Raw genomic sequence first — 23,334 nt, 5'->3', positions numbered from 1 at the left:
GTAGATGAGAGACTATGTGAATATATATATAAAAATACTAGTATAGAAAACCTGTTGCTAGCGAAAGGAATGATGAAAAGTATTTGTAAAAAATATTATTAAAAAAATTACCGGATTTTTCGGACTATAAGATGATGTATGGACTGGGCTCACGCACTGAGCCCGCTCCATACACTGCAGGTGTCAGCTTCTGACACGCTGCTCTAACGGCCAGGAACAGCAATTTTACTGTTCCTGGCAGTTTAAAGGGCTTGTGCCATAAAACACATGTATCCCCTATCCACAGGATAGGGGATACATGTGTGATCGATAAGGAGAACAGGGACTGAAAGACCAAGAGCGCTGCATGAGAAGATGTGACTTCCGCGTTCTGTGTCCAGCAGCTTCATAGGGATCAATGGGATTCTTCTGCGCATGCGCGAGCGTCTCTCCATTGATCTCTATGGATCTACGGAACAGATAAGCCGGACACAGAACCCGGAAGTCCAGGCTTTTCATGTAGCGCTCTGGTAAGTGTATTTTAAAATCTAATTACCAAAATTTGAAACCTAAGAAAAATGTGGAAGCGTTTGCTGAATAATAGATTATTCACCCAGGCAGGGGCATAGCTATAGGGGTTGCAGCGGTTGCAGTTGACACTGGGCCTCTAAGCCTGGGGGGTCCATAAACCCCCTGTTGCCACACGGCACAATAGTTTTTTTAATGATTTAATGTACTGACGCAGGCACTAGGCGGGGGTGAGGGTAGCTATGGGGGTGCATTATAGAGTGGTGGCAGATATGGGGGTGCATTATACTGTGGGGGTGCATTATGCTATGGGGTGCATTATACAGTGATGGCATTATACTGTGGCTGCAGCCATGGAGGGCATTATACTATATGGGGCAGATACGGGGGATGCATTATACAGCGTGGGGGCAGTTATGGGGAGGGACACATTTTACAGCGTTTGACAGCTAATGGGAGCATTATACTGTGTGGAGGCAGCTAATGGGGGCATTATACTGTTTAGGGGGCATTATACTGTATGGGGCAGCTATGGGGAGCATTATACTGTGTGGGAAAGCTAATGGGGGCATTATACTATGTGGAGGCAGCTAATAGGGGCATTATACAGTATGGGGCAGCTATGGGATGCATTATACAGCATGGGGCAGCTAATGGGGGCATTATACGGTGTGGAGGCAGCTAATGGGGGCATTATACTGTATAGAGGGCATTATACTTTATGGGGCAGCTATGGGGGCATTATACTGTATGAGAGCAGCTATGGGGGAATTATACTGTATGAGGGCAGCTATGGGGGGCATTATACTGTGTGTGGGGCATTATACTGTATGGGGGCATTATACTTTATGGGGGCAGCTATGGGGGGCATTATACTGTGTGGGAGGAGCTATGCAGGGCATTATACTATGTGGGGGCATCTATAGGGGGCATTATACTGTGTGGGAGCAGCTATGGGGGCATTATACTGTCTGGGCACCCATAGGGGCTGTTGGGCAAGGCGGCTGGGCATAGGCATGTGCAGGGGTCTTGTGGTGTTGGGGAAGGGTAGGGGGGCCAAAGCTGAATTCTTGCACCAGGGCCCATGAGCCTTTAGCTATGCCCCTACACCCATGGTAAAGGTATACTGTAGTAGATGTCACCTGCAGTCCTATGTAACACCACAGATAACACAGTGATAACTCTCTGAGTACAGATAATGTAGATGTTACCTGCAGTCCTATGAAACACCACAGATAACACAGTGATAACTCTCTGAGTAAAGATAATGTAGTAGATGTTACCTGCAGTCCTATGTAACACCACAAATAACACACAATGATAAGTCTCTGAGTACAGATAATTTAGTAGATGTTACCTGCAGTCCTATGTAACACCACAGATAACACAGTGATAACTCTGAGTACAGATAATGTAGATGGTCCTGCAGTCCTATGTAACACCAAAGATAACACACAGTGATAACTCTCTGAGTACAGATAATGTAGTAGATGTTACATGCAGTACTATGTAACACCCCAGATAACACATAGTGATAACTCTCTGAGCACAGATAATGCAGATGTTACCTGCTGTCCTATGTAACACCACAGATAACACACAGTGATAACTCTGAGTACAGATAATGTAGTAGATGTTACATGCAGTACTATGTAACACCCCAGATAACACATAGTGATAACTCTCTGAGCACAGATAATGTAGATGGTCCTGCAGTCCTATGTAACACCACAGATAACACACAGTGATAACTCTGAGTACAGATAATGTACTAGATGTTACATGCAGTCCTATGTAACACCACAGATAACACACAGTGATAACACTCTGAGCACAGATAATGCAGATGTTACCTGCTGTCCTATGTAACACCACAGATAACACACAGTGATAACTCTGAGTACAGATAATGTAGTAGATGTTACATGCAGTACTATGTAACACCCCAGATAACACATAGTGATAACTCTCTGAGCACAGATAATGCAGATGTTACCTGCTGTCCTATGTAACACCACAGATAACACACAGTGATAACTCTGAGTACAGATAATGTAGTAGATGTTACATGCAGTACTATGTAACACCCCAGATAACACATAGTGATAACTCTCTGAGCACAGATAATGTAGATGGTCCTGCAGTCCTATGTAACACCACAGATAACACACAGTGATAACTCTGAGTACAGATAATGTACTAGATGTTACATGCAGTCCTATGTAACACCACAGATAACACACAGTGATAACACTCTGAGTACAGATAATGTAGATGTTACATGCAGTCCTATGTAACACCACAGATAACACACAATGATAACTCTGAGTACAGATAATGTAGATGTTACCTGCTGTCCTATGACACCACAGATAACACACAGTGATAACTCTGAGTACAGATAATGTAGTAGATGCACACAGAAATATATACACATACAGAGATACATATTTAGACACACAAGTACACACACACACACACACACACACACACACACACACACACACACACACACACAAAGACACACATACTGGAACTTATACACACACAAACACAGAGACACACAGACAAATAGAGCCACAAACAACAGACAGACTGAGCACTCACATCTCCTTCCTCACAGGATTCTTGCAGGTCGGGCTGTGGGTGGAGCTAACTGTGCCTTGGACACCACGTCCTTGCCAAATATATATATTAGATATAAAATTCACTTGTAAGAGTAGATAACCCTCAGTAAGGCAACCCAAAATAAATAGTTACAACATAATCTGCCCCATGCAGGCAGATAATTAATGGAGAGGTGGCCATTCATGTGCGTAGCTCTCTTTATTTAATCCTATGGCTTGTCCTTTCAACTGGAAACGGCTGCTGCTGGCCATCTTGGCTTGCAGTTCGGGGGCCAGGGGTCTCCCATTATCCCTAACGATATATTAAATGTCTAAGATGGGAAAACAACTTTAAAACCCCTTCAAGCATATATTATTTATTACATATATTATATTATATATTATATATATATATATATATATATATATATATATATATATATATATATATATATATATATATATATATATAAATCTGGCACATTAATTCTTAAAGGAGTTGTTCCATAATTAAATATTAGATCAGGCAAAGCATAACACTTTTTTAATTGGAACCATTTTTCAAAAAATCTTCTTTGTCTAGATATAGCAGTTACATACTTGTTATGGCGCCCCCTGGTGTTATTTTAAATACCTCTCAGAAAGTCCACTTAAAGAGAACCTTTCACCTCCCCATACATGTGCAGCTGAGTGCAGCATGTAATGGGCAGGGCAGCACAAACCCTGGGGCACTTCTACCTCCCTCCATTATTTAGATATCGGTGCCATTATATTTGGTGTCCGATATTTAATTAACCCCCTGAACTGTCAACGGGGCATGTACTGGCAAGGGGGCGTGTTACTATGGCTGTGACACTGTCCAATCAGATATGGACAGTGTTACAGCAAGAGCGAAGATAGAGGAGAGAGTGTGCATGAGCGCACGCGCACACTCTCACTCTTCAGCTTTCAAGATCAGTCTTCTGCCGAACTGGCAAGAGGGCGTGTCACTGCTACGGACAGTGTAAGAGCTGTGGAGAGAAGAGCGCGCATGCGCGCTCTCATCTCTTCAGCTCTTGCGAGAGATTAGTCTTGTACATTGTCTGCCGAACTGGCAAGGGGGCGTGTCACTGCTACGGACAGTGCAAGCGCTCCTTAGCTCTTGTCCATATCTGATTGGACAGTGTCACAACCATAGTAACACGCCCCCCCGCCAGTACACGCCCCATTGACAGTTCAGGGGGTTATTTAAATATCGGGTGCCAAATATAACGGCACCGATATCTATGTAACGGAGGAAGGTAGGAAAAAATGTCAGGTGCCCCAGGGTTTGTGCACCCTGGGGAGGTGAAAGTTTCTTTTTAATGTGTCTAATGACGGTGGACACACATGCCCAGTAGCTCGATCCCACTGCCCTGTTCCTCTTTTACACGAGCGGCAGAGTGATTCCTGATATTGTACAGGACAGTCAATAAGAATCGGCGCATTAGAAGTGACTTCTTCTCCCCCTCACTGGACACAGTAGGTAGACATTCTGAGAGTCAATCACAAGAATACCAGAGAGGGCCAGATCACGTATGTAACAGCAATAAGCATTTTTTTTAATTGATCCCAGTTGAAAAACGTTAATGTTTTGGATGATCTAACCGAGACATTTAATAGTTAATTGTGGAAGAACCCCTTTTGCATCATGAACAGTCCACATGGACAAGATGTATTTCAAGGCATGAATATAAGGTGTGCTCTGCATTGATGAGACGGCACCACAATGGTCACTGCTAGATGGCATGCCTTTGTGCCAAGTTTTGTTCTGCATAATACACAGCCTGTTAAGAGAAGGGAAGCGATTGCTTGAAAGAGATTTAAATACATTGAGCAACATGCTTCCCGCGTCTAATAACATCCCCTAGCAACCAATGCGTACTTACTCTCAAAAGAAGTGGGTACTTGCATATTCTCTGTATTGGAGCTACTAAATATCCTTCCAGTGGAACATCTGTGTTTTTCCGTCCACTGAGTAGCATGCAGTTCTGAAAGGACAAACACTTTCTGTGTTCAGGCAAATCTTTTTTTTTTTAAACATTTGTTTTTATCACAGCATATAAAACGTACAATATGAGATGTAAAGACAATAATAGAATATACAGCAGGAACATATCAGCATATTATTAATCATCACATTCACTTTTCACATGCTGTGATATTAAACCGTAGGCGTCTGCTGTGTGTGCTCGCTCGCGGGATGCTTTCATGTTTATATGTGGTTTACTGGTCAAACAGCAACTATTTGCTAACAAATGCTAAAAGGAATGTGTTTATCATCTATAAGAAAATAAACCTAAATGTGCATATCTTTCTCCTCAACATCATAAAACAATTGTAGCAAATTTTCAAGAGCTTTTGCAGTGAGGCCCTATACAGTAGATTGCATTGGTAGATTCATTCTATCATTCGTTGACGCCCTCTTGCAATTCCATACACTTCCGTCTGTCTGGGAGGTACATATAGTACTGCTCATGCTTTACTTCTTATTTTATGAATATAATGCCAGGAATACTGTGACACTTATGGTGCCCACGGACATGAGAGAAAAGTCGGCTAAACTCTCGATTTCAGTGGGACCGGTTGACTATCGAATGTATAGAAGTGTTCCAAATCCCGATGGCAGATGTCAGGGGAAAGAAGGATTGGCGTGTTAGATTTTAACATGCCCAATCCTTTGTTCCAAAAGGAGATAAGTGCTCCCAGAGGAGTTTGGCATTGAATTAAGGTTCTCCTACATGGGCGGTGTAAGCGAGCGCTAATCAGCGAGACAGAAAGAAAACCTAGCTACAACTCTGGTCTTGTTTAAAAAAAACTACCGTTTAATGTATACAGCTCTTATGAGGACTCTTGTGTCTCCACAGTTACAGAAATCAAACAAACGATGTGTGATCTGAATATGGAGTCATATTTTCATCTGTCCCCTACTTTTTGTTAACCCACTAAATGTATGTTGGCAAGAGGTAGAAGAGAGAAGGAAAGGGAGTATGACTGCATGAGCAGGCTAACAGGATTTGTTTGTAGTCTGTAACCATGGAGATGCATTGAAGATGTATACACAAACAGGATATTTTTAATCAAGACTATTTGCAAAGTTATTCTACATGCATTAGAAGAATAAAAAATAGTTGCAAAGGTGGATATAGCCTTTAAGATGTGGCAAAGGAAGGAACAATGTAAAGAAATTAGAATAAATATCTAGTTATTCGGATAAGTGAACAAAAGTAAAACTATGTGATGAAAAGTTAACAAAAGAACAATAATAAAACATAGTCATATTACCTCTCCCGGGAGTAAACAGAGTGCTGTAGATAGTGAGAGTTGTTACAAGTTTTACAATAGCCTTTAAATCAAAACCCACCATAGGCGGCATTACATTTCTATCCTGCCATAGACCTAAGCTGGAAATACTGCAAATACACTCAATATAAAAGCAAAATAAAATGAAATCACCTAGATAGAAGATCGGCCCATAATTCAGCAAACTATCTATCAGGATCATAACTCCTTACCAGCAGAAAAGTCCGCACTGTTCTGATCTTATTAAGTTCTAGAAGAAGTTTCTGTGCCTTTTCGTGGTTGCTGCAGTATTCATCATAAATGGCAAAACGGTCTTTCTACAATTTGCAAGGATATAATAAATAGATTATAATTGCATCAGTAAGTATAACATTGAGCCAAGGATGTGAAGCATTGCTACAGTTACTATCTGATTCTCTGCGCTGGAAATACCCGTTAAAGAGAGCCAAAACAGAAATTGGTCTGTTTTGTACCTGACGTGATACATTCTTACATTGTAATAAGCAACTGAACAACCTTCACTCATAATGCTTAGGCCATGTTCACGTCATGATATAGCTTTACATTTGGTGTATACATTGGGAAATTCCATAGACTCTCATTAGGCAACCATATGCCAAAAGATTGTCCTTTTGCCAAATGTTTGGCTGTTATATCTTCAACTGTATTGATAAGCATTTTTTATTGCCTTACATTTCTTCCAACTCAATATAAAAAAAAACAAAAACAATATCATAATGTACCATATATCTTTTTTTTTTTTAACAATTATAGTGAAAGAACGCAGGGTGAATTTAGCTTAAACTGTACAAATAACAGTACAGTTCAAGACTCACAGTGTCACGCATGTGGTTGAGATCACTGTCCTGCTGCAGAATGAAGTTTAGACCAACCAGACAACTCCCTAAGGGCATGGCCAGACGTGGCGGAATTGCTCTGGAATTCCGCTCCGGACACTCCGCAGCGGAAATCCGCAGCGGACCCGTTTCTCCATTGCCTTCCACAGCTTTTTAGTAGGGTTTGTTTGCACGTTGCGGACAATTCCGCTGCGGAGCATAGGCTGCGGTGCAGAATTTGGTGTCCGCAGCATACAATGGTTGTTGCGGACATGTGGCGGACTGGTTGCGGACTCATTGCGGAATTTCTCCTTGACTTCAATGGAGATTCAAAATTCCGCAATGAAGTCCGCAGATGTTATGTAGATGTTATGTGTGCTGCGGAGCGTATTGTTTTTTTAACATGACATTTCTTAATTCTGGCTGGACCTATGTATTTCTAGGTCTACAGCCAGACTGAGGAAGTCAATGGGGCTCCTGTAATTATGGGTGACTACGTGTGTGCACCCGTAATTACGGGAGGGTTGCTAGGCGACGTCAGTAAATAGTTAAGCGATCGGCAGTAACTGTTTCGGCACCCTGGACAGTGACTACCGATCACAATATACAGCAACCTGTAAAAAAAATAGAAGTTCATACTTACCGAGAACTCCCTGCTTCTTCCTCCAGTCCGGCTTCCCAGGATGACGTTTCAGTCTAAGTGACGGCTGCAGCCAATCACAGGCTGCAGCGGTCACATGGACTGCCGCGTCATCCAGGGAGTTCGGGCTGGATGCCGAAAGAGGGACGCGTCACCAAGACAACGGCCGGTAAGTATGAAATTCTTTGACTTTCACTAGGGAAAGTGCTGTCCCTTCTCTCTATCCTGCACTGATAGAGAGAAGGGAAGTACTTTCACCTCAATACGCAACGGCTAGTCCGCATCAATTTAATGCCAATTTGGGCAGATCCGCAACAGAATCTACAACGCAGATTCTGTGCGGCATTGATGCGGACAGTTGCGGAAGAATTCCGCCACGTCTGGGCATGCCCTAATAGATTTACATGGATGATATTTTGGATTTATCAACATTGAGGATTCTTCTCATTTTGTCCAAGCTTATAGAAAAGGAGGCCCAAAACTGTATCGAATCTTTCCGCAGCTACGCGTTTGGTAGCTTAATCCATCTCTTGAAAAGTATATGATTTCAGTGGTTTATATGAAGCGCTGGACTTTTTCTAGTTCTAACGGAATGTCAGTTTGTTGTATCTTTCGTCTCCTGCCTCCATGAATAAATAATGCAGCCTTGTTTCTTTAGAAGTGCTTGGACAGCATGACCGAAAAAAATCCCCGTCCACCTTAAAGTTTATGCTTAGTACAGACCTTGTATTATCAGAATGATTGCCTCGCCTGCTAAAGCTTATTCTACTCATAACTTCCCTGACACTGCACACAGCCAGTTCATGGCTCCAGGGACACATATAAGTTATCTTCTTAGTACTGTTCTCTAATGTAATCATTGCAGTAGCTGCTTGTGTCTCTCTGCTTTTTTACAGCTATTTTCAATTTTTTTTTATATTGAGAGATACCAGGAGAAAACATTAGACAGCAAAAAGGCAAGTGCACATGGAGTCTGAGAAATGCGTGAACATTGCTGGCAATGGAGAAATGGTGGTAAAGCAGATTATAAGAACGATACACTGGAGAGAAAGAGGAAGTTATGTATGAAATAGATTAGGAAACTAGAACGCTGGCTTGCTGAAATGGAAAAAGCTATAAGAAAGAAGACAGACAAACACAAGCAGCAACTGCAATGATTACAAGAGAGCGCATAACTAAGAAGATAACTTACATGTTACAGGAGCGATGAACAGGGTTTATGTAAAGAGAGATAAGTAGCTTGTAAGTATGGGCACGGAAGACCACACTGTACTCTACTGGCAGATTTGCATATCAGTGATGCCCCCCACTCTGGAGAGAACAGAAAAGGCAGCTGAAACGTGGAATAGAAGATCAAAATGAATTCTGAAAAGACGATATTAAACTTTACGATGAAAACTCAAGTAAGCTTTAACATGATAGTCTCCTCTTCCTGAATATTATTTGGTTTTAAATTGCAATCTTAAGGATAAAAAAATAATATTTTTTTTCCTTGAGACATTTTATCTCCCCTCCTTCTTGCTCTTTTCTGAACTTAGACTATGGACGTCGCCATCTTTATCTTGACTGTTATAACTTGCTGCAGCGTGATATCGCACAACAAAAGCCGTTGAAAAGTCATTAAAAAATTCAAGATAAAGGATCTCGCCACAGTGTATTTAATGCGTTAAAAGTCAAGATAAAGACGGCTACATCTGTATGTTATAATTGATTGTCGTAAAAGGGCAGGGCTTATGCTGATTGCTATTGACATTCAGCAAAACTAGGTCTTGACTCTCCCCTTTACAACACTTGGAGAAAACTGTGAGATAGGTCCCTGCTTCTCTGGCAGATTTCTACAAGACAGTTTGCTTCAGGATCTTGGGAATTGCCCCGGCAGATTGAATGATAGGCAAGTTTTTGTTTTGTGCTTTATTTATTTTTTTCTCGTTCATTTCAGGGTTTAATTTTCCTTTAAGAACACATATGTACAAAATATTTGGGAAATGGATTTATTGATATCTACAATTAGATCTTTTCTTCTGGTTGCAAAAGGCAAAAAAATAAACACCTTATGAAAAAATTCTAGGATGTCTATAGTGTGTCTGGGTCTGTGTTTGTGTAGGTGTGACTGTAACGGTGCGCTCCATTTTCTTAGTTCAGGTTAAGTATATTTTTGTGAGATTACAATGCCACCTCTTCATTCATCTCTGTACACCTGCCATGATGCTGAGCTTTCAAAACGCTTCATGAAATTTGGCAGTAGATAGAAGGTAAATGCCACAACCTCAATGCCAATCCCACAAAGTAAAGTAAGTTCATATTCCAGTAAATGTGCAAAATGTGCAGATTGTTGTCATGAAACATGGAAATGCATCCCGAATGAGTAATTAAAGAACATGCACTGCAAATAAAATCTTCACTTAAATGATCGAGGCTCAGCAATTTCTCAGGGCTTGCTAAAAAATATAGATGAGCCTCAGAAACCTGCCGCCCTTTGTCAGATATATACATATATATTATTGCATTTTATTAGATATAATAAAAGCTATATACATAATTACAAATAACACAAGGTGACATTTAGAGTACAATTCCCTTATCAAATTGTCCAATTATAGTGAGATCCTGTGTTCCTATTAAATTGACCCTCAGGGCAAAGGCTGAGAATCCGTTGAAAGATATACTTGCAAAACCCCCAAAGTTATTCTTGCCCAGTACTGGCCAATATGGCGATCAATAAGGGTCTTTTTGCATGTTACTCCTGCAGTCCTGGGAAGTGTTTATCATAACCCTCTCAGGAAACCCATACAGGGAAGAACTGGGCACCTCCACTCCAACAGTGCACCAAAAGTAAGTACTACATGAGCAGAATTGAGTTTTGGGCGGTTTTGTATCTGCCTCCTCTTACTTAGTGCATTTCTACACTAGCGTAAATCCTCACACACACGATCATATTACAGAACCATAAAAAGAGTGTCACAGAAATCTATAGGCCCACAATGTAACTCCGTACGCCCTCATTCCGAAGAAGGGACACAAAGAGTTTCACAGGTTCATACAGAATCCATGATAAAATGGTGCCATTTTCTAATGAAGTGCTGCACAGAGGGGACATATAGGTGCACACTTATAACTCTATGTGTATATCATTTAATTCTGCTTAATATATATACTTATGCATTTCTTCACACAAAGAACTAAGCTGTACTCATCAAGTAAAAAAAAATATGGTTCTTGTTACAGTATTGATTGATTATTGGCTGTTATTTTACTCAGTTGTAATTTTATTGTTATTTTTATTTTAATTTCACAATATTTATGTATAATAATATAAAAACATATCTATTATATTATTTAATATAATTGCCTTCTTTCTTGAGGCACTTTTCTAGAAGCCAGTTGGCACATTTATTTTTTTAACTCAAAAATTGTATGACGGATTGGCCAATGCTAATCTAGCTGTACCAACAACAGACGGCCTTAGCTTTAAGTTTCTGCCATTGAAGTCCTTTCTTTTAAAAATAAAACAGTGTATGAGAGTGTTTTGAGCAACATTGTCATGTATTTTTATGAAAAAATTATTTGAACTTTTTCAGTTACAGCTGCTCTGTATCCTGGATACATAGCAGCTGTATCATGCACTGAAACCTGAACCGTCAGGTCAGCGGGACTGACGGGTTCCGTGACAGCGGGTCCTGCATGTCCCTGACATGCAGGATCCATCTGTTATTGTTCCCATCTAAGTTATGAAATTAGATGTGATAACAGCTAGATCCTCAGTTTCAGAGACATGCAAGACCCGCTGTCACCGAACCTGTCAGTCCTGCTGTTTTATTTTATTTATTTTTTTAAGTAGTTTTCAAAGACTTCCATAGCCATTAAGTACATATATAAAATAGTGAACATTTTACAGCCATCCATAGTTATACCACCTTTATATATTTAGAGTGTGGGAGGAAACCTATATACCTGGATGATACTTATAAGAACCCAGCTTACAAATTCCATGCAGATGGTGCCGGGTGGAGTTTAAACCATAGAACTGCAAGGTAAAATGCTAATCACTGGGCTAGTATTTTCCCACTAATTAAAATAAATGATTATAATGATTATAACTAATAGGGATAAATGCATATTAATAAAAGCATGAGAATGGTACACAATACAACATCCAACTTACAAATCGTAGAAAGCAGACTCCCACTTCTTGATGTGCATTAAGTTCCGGATGCAAACATTCCTCAACCAGGGATAAAAAGTCTCTGTGTACCGTAAGAATGTCCTCAATGTTGGAGAATAACATCTAAAAAGATCACAGTGTTAAACAGTTATGTAATCATTTCATTGTAAGAATGTGTTAGGCGCTAATAAAGCAGTTCCAGAATCAACACAATGATATGATATGAGAACTTTATTTATTATTTGTGTTTTGCACTGTTTTTGTGTGCCATATATCCAAATATTATTTTATCCACAGACAGGGGCGAAACTATGAAAGACTGGGCCCCATAGCAAACCCTTGACTGGGCATCCTCAGGTGCCACACGCAGCCACCCTTATAGATAGTGCCCCCTGTAGATTGTGCCATACAGCCCCCCTGTAGACAGTGATATACAGCCCCGCCTGCAGACAGTGTCAGACCCCACTTGTAGATAGTGCCCCCCATTTACGGGCACGCGTCCGTAAATACTGGTGCAATACGGCTCGAATACGTGTGACCAAGGACCCGTATTTACGCCAGTATTTACGGGAGGAAAAAAATACGTTCGTGTACATGAGGCCTAAGGGTATGTTCACACGAGGGCGTCCGTAACGGCGGAAATTACGGGGATGTTTCAGCCTGAAAACATCCCCGTAATTTCAGCCGTACCGGCATGTGCAGGAGCTTGAACGCCGCGTCAATTACGGGCGTAGTTAGCGCTGCTATTCATTGGAGTCAATGAATAACGGCTCTAATTACGGCCAAAGAAGTGACAGGTCACTTCTTTGACGCGGGCGTCTATTTACGCGCCGTCTTTTGACAGCGGCGCGTAAATATACGCCTCGAGTGAACAGACAAACGTCTGCCCATTGCTTTCAATGGGCAGATGTTTGTCAGCGCTATTGAGGCGCTATTTTCGGGCGTAATTCGGGGCAAAAACGCCCGATTTACGTCCGTAAATAGGCCGTGTGAACATACCCTAAGAGTTTCTATGAACAGCTACAAAATGCAAATTAAACACTCAGAGTCAACTCCAGACCTTTTATCTTCTTAATTTGTCATGAAATAAGGATAGAATAGGCCACACTGGCCATGAAACTGCTTATCAGTCAATTGAGAAATTACTTTGGAGGCTATCAAAATGGGACAATGTAAGAAATGGCTGTAAGGCTATGTTCACACATCACCTATTTGTTGCGAAATTTCCATTTGTGGAATCTGCACCAAAATTTTACAACGTACAGTTTAAAGAGGCTCTGTCACCAGATTATAACTTGACTATCTCCTACATAATATGATTGGCGCTGTAATGTAGATAACAGCAGTGGTTTTTATTTTGAAAAACGATCATTTTTGAGCAAGTTATGAGCTAGTTTATATCTATGCTAATGACTCTCAATGACCAACTGGGCGTGTTTTTACTTTTTACCAACTGGGCGTTGTACAGAGGAGTTTATGAGGCTGACCAATCAGTGATCAATCAGCGTCCTGCACTTCTCATTGTTCCATTGTTTTGAAACTCCATCTCTCTTGGAGATCACAGTGGACACAAATAGTGAAGCCTACAATAGTACATGTTTGTCCTTTGTATCAGAATGCATTTGAAAAAGCACCTCAATATCAACATTTCTCTCCCTAGAATCCTGATTACGCCTGGAGAACGTAATACGTGTCTGTGCTGGATATATAGAACTGTAGATGCTGTATCACAATCAGATAAAAAGATTAATGCTTGGGAGCTAAAATGTATTAAGTTGAAAAATGTTTGCACAATGCATTATGTGCTGAGGGCAGGGAGCATTGCAATGAATACCAAGTGGAAAATAAACTATGAAAACATTTCCGACTGCTCTTTGGATAAAACCTGTAATACAGTCAAATTCTTAAAACCTAGCAATAAAAAAACGTGACAGGTGTTAGATGATCAAATATTCTGGATTACTGGATAGTTACAGGAAGGTATATAAAACTATTGGGCTTCATGCACACGACCGTCATTTTTATCCGCAATTACGGATCTGTAATTGCAGATAAAAATACTGGAAAATTAATTTCTATGGGCCACGGACATCTTCCCGTATATTTACGGGTAAGTAACGGGCCGTAGAAATTAACCGCAAAAAATAGGACATGTCCTATTTTTTTATTTATGGACCGTACTCCTATACTTTAAGCATGGCCCGCAAATGCTGGTGACAGTCCGCAGCCCATCCGCGGCCCATCCGTGGCCCATCCATGCAGAATTTACTGACAGTAAATACTTCCCGGACTAGTGCATGAGGCCTTAGCGTAGAAAATATCCAAACAGCCAAAACAAAATAGTAACATAAACATATACGTAAATACTTAACACTGTAAACAGTGTTTATTACTATTCATTCTAAGTCATTTAAATTTTTATTAGTAGTATAAATCACTAGCAAAAACTAGCAGGTTACAATGGGGCATCAGGTTCCCCTAAAAACTTGTCTGGTTTAAATATCCAAGCTTTGAAGCATCGGTTATATATGAAATGTTAATGGATTTCATGCTGACAATGCCTTTCCATATGTTCTATTAGGGCTTATGGATGACAAAGAGGGGGACTCCCTTCTATGAGCCCCAGTGGAGAACTGCTTGCAAAGAGTCAAAAAGTGGTTCTCAACCAGGGGTGTAGCTGGGGGGACGACAGGCAGGGCATGTGCCCCGGGCGCAACTACAGTGTAGGGAAAAGGGGGCTGCCACAGAGCAGCCGTATCAAAACAGCTGATCGATGCTGATAGGCACCCTGTATGCCGGACGGCCGCAATAGCAATTAGCTAGCTGATCGCTGCTGCAGCCGCCCGGCATACAGGGCGCCTATAAGCAGCGATCAGACAAGAACAGACGAGGAGACAGCACTTTCTCAAGCAATGCTTGAGAAAGGTCCTGTTGGACTGAAACATCGCACGGGTGATTAAAAAGCTGACATATATTGGAAGTGCTGTCTCCTCGTCTGTTCTTGTCTATCTGGTACCGGGGACCGTGGACTAGGTCCTATTGAGGCGTGCACCCATCTGTGGTCCAGTGCTGTGGTATTTCTCTCTTTTGGATATATCAGCAGCGATCAGCTGTTTTGATACGGCTGCTCTGCTCCCATCCTCTCAGGGCCCGCGCCGCCAGGCAGATTACATTTATGGGCCGGGCAGCCTCATGGCTGGTGGCATTGCTGCATAATGACGTCACTGGATCACGCCGGACTGCGCAATGGTCTCGGAGCAGGGAACGGAGCTAGGTAAGTTTTTTTTTTTATATTTCTTTCTACAAGGGGGGGGGCTGTGTGGCATCATCTGCAAGGAGGGCTGTGTGGCACTTACAGGGGGGGCTGTGTGGCATCATCTACAGGGGGCGCTGTGTGGCATCATCTACAAGGGGGGGCTGTGTGGCATCATCTACAAGGGGGCTGTATGACACTATCTACAGGGCGGCTGTGTGGTACCATCTACAAGGGAGGTTGTGTGGTACGAGCTAAAGGGGGTTGTGTGGTACCATCTACAGGGGGGCTGTGTGGTAAGATCTACAAGAGGGGTTGTGTGGCACCATCTGCAAGGAGGGCTGTGTGGCACCATTTACAATGGAGGGCTGTGTGGCCCTATCTACAGGGGGCCTGTGTGGCATCGTTTACATGGGAGACTGTGTGTGGCACCATCTACAAGGGAGGGCTGTGTGGCACCATCTACAAGAGGGGCCTGTGTGTGGCACTATCTACAAGGGGGGCCTGTGTGGCATCGTCTACAAGGGGGGGGGCCTGTGTGTGGCACTATCTACAAGGGGGCTGTGTGGCGCTATCTAGAAAGGGGGCTGCATGTGGCATTATCTGCCAGAGGGGGGCTGTGTGTTGAGCTATCTAAAAGGGGGGCTGTGTGGCACCATCTAAAAGGGGGGCTGTGTGGCACCATCTACGAGGGGGGCTGTGTGTGGCACTATCTACACGAGGGGACTGTGTGTGATGCTATTTACAGGGGGCTGTGTGTGGCCTCTTTAATTAATTTTCTTTTAATTTATTGTTATGGTAACTCCCTTATATAACTTGTAAAATGTACAAATGATTTTATGCTCGAGTTACATTAAAAAAAAGTGAAAAAAAAATTACATCTCATTGATTGGTAGAGAAAGCAAACATGGCGAGGGTGAAGGAGATGTCGGGAAAGAAGTTGGGTGGGGCGCCAAACTGAATCTTTGCCCCGGGTGCAGGAGAACCTAGCTACGCCTCTGCTCAACCTGGTGAACCCGGCCTATCCATGTTTTATATTTGAATGGCCAGGATGTTATACTGCATTCTTTCTACAATGGTCATTGCAAGGGAAATATATGAATGTATCAACTGATCCCAGGACCACCTTACATTTAAAAACCCCTTTGATTTCACTGAAAAAATATGTCAGGGGATAGCATGTCCATCAGGGACTGTATTGACCAGTTATGGTACATTTAATATGTAAAATAAATGGTGGTAAACTGGAAAAATTATTAGAGCCCTAGATATTTGCACGTCATGCTTCATGCAGCGATAGGTTTTGATTGGGAGTTGTTGGAATCCAAAAACTCTTTAAACGTTACGTCACAATTAATCCAATATCACTACGGCCAAGACACATGGGATAGGTGCAATTCAGCAAATGGGGACAGAAGAAAAATTCAAATGGTAATTGTATAACAAAGTTTTAAATTTTTCTTTTGTTTTACAGGAACCTCTATAAAGGGGTTATCCGGCAGTTTTTCCATTTTGCAGGAGGGTATGGTAGAAAATACTAAACTAAGAGGTACTCACCCTTTGAAACGACCCCTGTTCTAGCTCCGAAACCAGGTTCGCCACCACTCCGATTCCGGAAGTTCCTGCAGCAGTCATGTGCCATTCATGAGTCACGTCTCGCGTGCAGCCAATCGCTTGCCTCTGCGGTGATGCTACTATAACCGGCAAGTGCCCGCTGCAGGAGTTTCTGGGCCCGGATCAACAGGGAATGGGTGCTAGCGCTAGAACAGTGGGGGCATTTAAGAGGGTGAATACTTGTTAATGTATTGTTTTATACTCACTCCTACCCTCCTGCAAAATTGAAAAACTCCTGAATCACCCCTTTAACATCTACTGGCAAAGAATTGGCACTTTTGCTTGTAGTTTGTAACTGTACCCACACGATCTGCTTTTGTAGGACACCCTACAAATGTCAAAATCTCAAGTCTGTCCTGGTGACAGGTTATTTTTATCATGTTGTGGATGTTCAAATAAAATATACTTAACAATACTAATACTAATATAAAAACAAGTGAAACTATTAAATCAAAACTGGAATTTTCATTGTTCATTGTATAATGAAAAGATATACAATTTTCCAATATGCTTTCGAGATCTCTGCTTGCAGTCATTAAATGGGCACCTTCATTATTTACTTCCAGGGGATAAAAAAAATCTGTCTTGATCATGTGAGTATCACACAGGTGCTCGACTCTTTACAGTACAGTTAAGCAAGCTCTCTCTTGTAATGAGCCGATCACTTTTATGATTATCACATGACCAGTAAATAATTGCATTGAATGATAGCAAGCCAAGAACTTGAAAACCATAAACAAATTAGTACAGTAATTATATTGGCAAATTTTATAATTTTTCATTATACAAAACTTTATTTGCTGAAACTGTCATACCCCTTTAAGTAGGTAGGTAACAAACTAGCAATTCATTCTTATTGATGGTCTTGGTTTCCTGGGATTTAACAAACTATTTCACAATATATTTGTAGGTAATAGAATTATGGTAGCAAAAAATACATAAATCAGAGCACAAACAATGTGTCGATTTGATCTGCAAAGAAAAATAAGGCATTATATGCTGGGCATGACTTTTATCTGACACATTTCTCGATTTCGATTAATTTTCCATGAACAATTTAGTGATATTTAAAGACAGGGCTGAGATATGTCACCAACATATGGGGTTGAGTTCTTCAAACTAACTAAAAATGTCAGAATTCATTATGTTTTTCCAAATAAACCTATTAGCAGAAGTCATAACACATCCACATGTACTGAAAATAGAACGCAACCACAAAGAATTTCAGGACTAACCTTTACGGTTTCCTCTGTGACATTTTTATCAGATTTCGAAGCTGCATATTGCATAATTCGCTCGAAAAACGCCTAGAAAAATGAGAGAGATATCTTGTTACGATTATAAGTCAATGTTACCTGAAAAGAAAAATATAATTTTTTCCAATATCCTTATGATGACCCAAAAAGACTAAAACATAACATTAGAATAATTTCCAAGTAAACATATTACCTTATGCCGTACAGACAATGTATTAGGCAATGTGAGTAAATGCCTCCCAAAATAATTTAGAAAACAAGATGATCTTTTTGGGCTTAGCGACAGGAACATCAATCAGTTCATCCACATACACAGAAGGGCCCGCCTCTCGCTGGATGATGCCCTGTGCCATACTTTTTATTGACACTCCCCTTATGTTGTATGGTTAAACATTATAATAATAACCATGCCATACAGTGCTTAATGTTGGCCAAAAAACATTTCCAGTTGCCAGCCCCCCATGAAAAATAATAAACTGTACATTGCCTAAACACCTATGCCACTCAATGTAAATTCCATCATACAGTGCTCAAATAATGCCAACATATAGTCACCAAATAATATCTCCACATATAAAGTGTTCAAATAATTGTGTTATACAATGTTTAAATAAAACCGCTATACAATTAATATTAAGATTAATAGTAGTCACAAACCTCAGGTAGCAGGCCATCTGTGGGGGCTCCTTCAACAGATGTTTCTTGTGCGACCCCACAGATCGCATTCCCCTAAGGCCAACCCATCACAGGAGTTTCATACACAGACTGAATGAGGTTCCAGAAATCATCTACTCACTATTTTATGACACTACTGCTAATGATCCCCTGAATTTTGGGACACTTTGGCCGACCATCGTTTGAAAACTATGGCTGACTGCAAACTATTTTCTGCCAAAAAATGTAATCGGTCAGGTTGGATTTTTTCCATTCTATGGCATGATCGACTTATCATTTGCCTTTTTTTTTTATTTTTTATTTTTACCTGCTCTGCCAGTTTAGTATGGCATGTTGGATTGTTTGTACAAGCGAACAATTGTTTGGCCGCATTCTGGTAAATAATATGTGTATAGTCAGCTTAAGGCATAACTCTCGCAATTATTGCACTTAAAAGGTACCCTAATAAGGGTGAGTTAGTGGGACCACCTCAGAGGCGAGACTAGGGGTAAGCAGCCACCTACGGCACCTGTGAGGAAAGGTGAAATTTTGGATATTTGAAAGAAAAACCCAAGTGAAGTAAAGGATAATGATTAAGGAATGGAGCCAGGTGAGGAGCTGCAGAAGACAGTGGACCCTAGTACAGATACGGAGGTATATATGCTATTATGCATAATATTATGCCTGATGCCAAACACTATGGATCAAGGGTGGGAGAGCGCATTGTAAAACTCCTGCTTGGGTACCAGGAAAGCTTGTCCTGCCCCTGGACTACCCACAATGAGCTGATTTAAATAGAGCTGAGAAACTGCATCAACTCCTCACAGTTTTTAAAATCTCTGCTTGCAGTCAGATATTAGGAGCATTTTTGTTTTACTCCATGTGGGATAAAGATCATTCCTGGTCATGGGTTGGACACACAGGTGCACTGCTCATTACAAGACAGCTCTGATACACATACTGTAACTGTCACCAGTCCCGCACCTTTGTACCCATCACATGAGACAATGAAGGTTCCTATTGAATGACAGCAAGCAGAGATCTTGAAAACTGTGTGGACTTGAAACAGAAAGTATATTGGAAAATAGTAAAACTTTTCATTATACAAAAAATTATATTTATTTTCAGAAAACCGAAATACATGTAAATACCACCATACAGTGCTCAAATAATACTAAAGTCCAGCGCCCAATTAACAGATCCATGAAGACCCAATTAAGATTTGTAGTGGTCACATGCCTGGGTTACCAGACCACCCATGGTGCTCCTGTAACATGTGGGAATTGCATCCCCAAGTCAAATAGGTGTAGTTGTGTTGGTCTGATTATGCTCTAGTCTTCCTAGGGCTGAGATATGTCCTGTGGCTTTGTAATTAGTACTATGCCTTTAAGTATCGTTGTTTTTACTGTCTTGCATTGCTGTTGTTGTGGCTGTATTATATTCTCGCTACCATACATGACACTTGTATTTTGGAGAAGCCAGACAAGATTAGACAGATAGGAAGAGACAAGCTACATGGAGAAGATGGGTGCCTGTCTGACAACGAAGACGGCATGTGCAACGTTTGATGATGACGTTGATACAAACTAAGGTGAGCGTAGCTAGCAGGGGGCAAGGAGGCGGTGGCCCAGGGCCCACTGAGATGGTCAGGGCGCACCGTGACTGCCTCCGCCAGGACTGCCGCTACCGCCATGGCCGCCACTCTCGCCGTGGCCACGCCACACAGAGCCGGCTGCTGCCTGTCTGAGGGGGCGGCGGCGCAACTGAAACCAGTTGCTGCCACCGCCTGCTAGACTAATTGTACCTGTGGGGCAAGTCATTGCCAGGGCAGAATGACTTTCCCCGCCAATCAGCGCCTTTCAACTACGCTAGCGGCGCGATGATGTCATCGCGCCACTTCTGTTGTTGAAAGGCGCTGATTGACGGGGCAAGTCATTCTGCCCTGCCAATCAGCGCCTTTCAACAACGCGCTTTCATTGTTGAAAGGCGCTGATTGGTGGGGCAAGTCATTCTGCCCTGCCAATCAGCGCCCTTCAACGACGCAAGCATCGTTCTGCCCCAGCAGACCTACTTAGAAGGGAGCAGGCCTGAATTGACACAGGACGATGCGGGGACGGGATCAAGGTGAGTATGTAACATATTTTTTGTTTTTTTTTCACTTAAAAGTGTGAGTGGCATTATCTACGGGGGGAGCTATATGTGGGGCACAATCTACAGGGGAGGCTATATGTGGGGCACTATCTACAGGGGGCTATATGTGGGGCACTATCTACAGGGGGGGCTATATGTGGGGCACTATCTACAGGGGGCTATATGTGGGTACTACATGCAAGGGGGCTGTATGTGGGTACTATCTACAGGTGGCTGTATGTGGGTACTATCTACAGGGAGCACTGTGTGTGTGTGTGTGTGTGTGTGTGTGTGTGTGTGTGTGGGGGACACAGTGTATGGTGCAATTATAATTAGGGACACAGTGTATGGTACTATTCTAATCAGGGACACATTGTATTGTTGTTATTATAATCAGGGACACAGTGTATGGTTTTATTATAATTAGAGGTGCAGTGTATGGCTCTATTATATTCAGGTGCGTAGTGTATGGCACCTTGAGAATTTTATCTTCGTTTATAGGGGGGAAGAAATGGTTGAAAAGTGGGAAACTGAAGGCATCTGAGCGGCAAACTACAGAAATGGGCTGTGGCCGGGAGAAGTCATTATAGAGGTCTGGACCGGATGGAGAAGACAAGGGAAAAAGAACAACTAGAATCGGAAGAGATGTCACCAGTGAGTCACTTAATGTAAATGTTTATTCTGCCTCTAAACAGTACTGTAGTCACTGTATGATCTGCAGCGAGATGATGGGTGCTATGATTTTTAATTTTTTTTTAAACAGCAACTCCCAGCATATTCTTACCATTGTTCGTGTCATGCTGGGAGCAGTAGTTTTATACTGTAAAAAACATATACATCCGGGGTAGCCGGGCTGGTGTATAAAGGGATGATGGGGTTTATATGCAGGAATGATGGTTGTTATATACAGGGATTATGGCTGTTATATACAAGTATTATGGTTGTTATATACAGGGATAATGGGTAGTCCAGCCATCATCCCTGCATTAACCCACATCATCCCTGTGTATACCAGTCACCATCCCTGTATATACCAGCCATCATCCGTTTATAACCCCATCTTACCTATATATACTAGCCAGGCTGGTATATACAGGGATGATGGGGGTTATATACAGGGATGATGGCTGGTATATTCAGGGATAATGGGGGTTATATACAGAGATTAAGGGGGGGTTATATACAGGGATGATGACTGGTATATAATTAAAATGTGCCTCTTCAGTTGTAAACATATACGTTAGGGGGGGCCCACTCAGATATGTTTTGCCCCCCCCCCCCTGTGCTAAACCCCTAGCTACGTCTCTGGTGAGGTAGATACTGGCTTGTCCTTACTTAAACATTAGAGCCGTCTTAGGCTGCATTTGTTATACTTTGTAACAGACAGGAACTACCGAGCCCAACAGAAACTGGTGAGAACTGGGCTAGGCTAATTCCATCATTAGGCCTATCGTGACAGCAAGGTTGTGAAAAGTGAGCTGTGGCAGTCTGCACTGTAAGGGTATGTGCGCACGGCTTATTTTCAGCTGGTTTTCGGGCCGTAAACGGCAGAAAAACGGCCGAAAAATCGTAAGCAGAATGCCTCCAAATATCTGCTCATTGATTTTAATGGGAAAAACAGCGTTCTGTTCCGACGGGCCGCGTAAAAAAAACAGCCACGAAAAAGAAGTGCATGTCACTGCTTGAGCTGTTTTTTGAGCCGTTTTTCATTGACTCTAAAGAAAAACAGCTCCAAAAACGGCCGTAAAAAATGCAGCGAAAAATGCGAGTTTCTAAAAAAAACGCTGAAAATCAGGAGCTATTTTCCCTTTTTCAGACGTTTTTTAGTAAGCGTGTGAACATACCCTAACAAACAGCTAGCTAGGCGGTTCCAATTGGAACATAAAGGAAACGTTCAGGCTAGAGAGGGGTGTCCAGCATCAGAAGAAAGACTAAAGTGAATAGCTGCTCGTTGCCGATTATTGCCCTGTGTAAACAGGGCAGCAATCAGTAGATGAACGAGCAAACGCTCGATCATCTGCTGATCGTATCGTTTTAGAAAAGTTAAATATTATCGTTGTCGGCAGCACATCTCCATGTATGGAGACAAGTGATCGACAAGTGATCGACAAGTAACGACCGCTCGTCTCAATCCATAGCTCTATGTAACAGGAGCAAACGAGCGCCGATCAACGATGTCACATTGATCGGCACTCGCTGCCCTGGCCGATTATCGGCCGGTGTAATAGGGCCTTAACTTTATGCTTTGTTTCATCTTTTGCCGGCCTATGTAGCTGTATGGGTCAGTACACCCTCAAGGCCGGCTGTTTTCTCAGACTATGAGTACACTCATACTACCACTCTGTCCATATGGTT

General features: G+C 41.9%; 1 protein-coding gene across 2 annotated transcripts in view; it reads right to left on the bottom strand.

The window, feature by feature from the left end:
* PREX2 (phosphatidylinositol-3,4,5-trisphosphate dependent Rac exchange factor 2) overlaps positions 1-23,334 on the bottom strand; it is a 340,136-nt gene that overhangs the window by 245,740 nt on the left and 71,062 nt on the right. For both annotated transcript variants that reach the window (XM_075826126.1, XM_075826128.1), the window contains exons 2-5: positions 18,175-18,246; positions 12,073-12,195; positions 6,647-6,751; positions 5,021-5,122 (exon numbers count right to left, since the gene is read on the bottom strand). In XM_075826126.1, the coding sequence (XP_075682241.1) occupies positions 5,021-5,122; positions 6,647-6,751; positions 12,073-12,195; positions 18,175-18,246 (402 nt within the window). The remainder of the gene's footprint in view (positions 1-5,020; positions 5,123-6,646; positions 6,752-12,072; positions 12,196-18,174; positions 18,247-23,334) is intronic.

This window comes from Rhinoderma darwinii, chromosome 5, assembly GCF_050947455.1.
Source record: "Rhinoderma darwinii isolate aRhiDar2 chromosome 5, aRhiDar2.hap1, whole genome shotgun sequence".
NCBI lineage: Eukaryota > Metazoa > Chordata > Amphibia > Anura > Rhinodermatidae > Rhinoderma > Rhinoderma darwinii.
The sequence above is the reverse complement of the archived record's forward strand: the minus strand, read 5'-3'. Positions and strand labels throughout refer to the sequence as shown.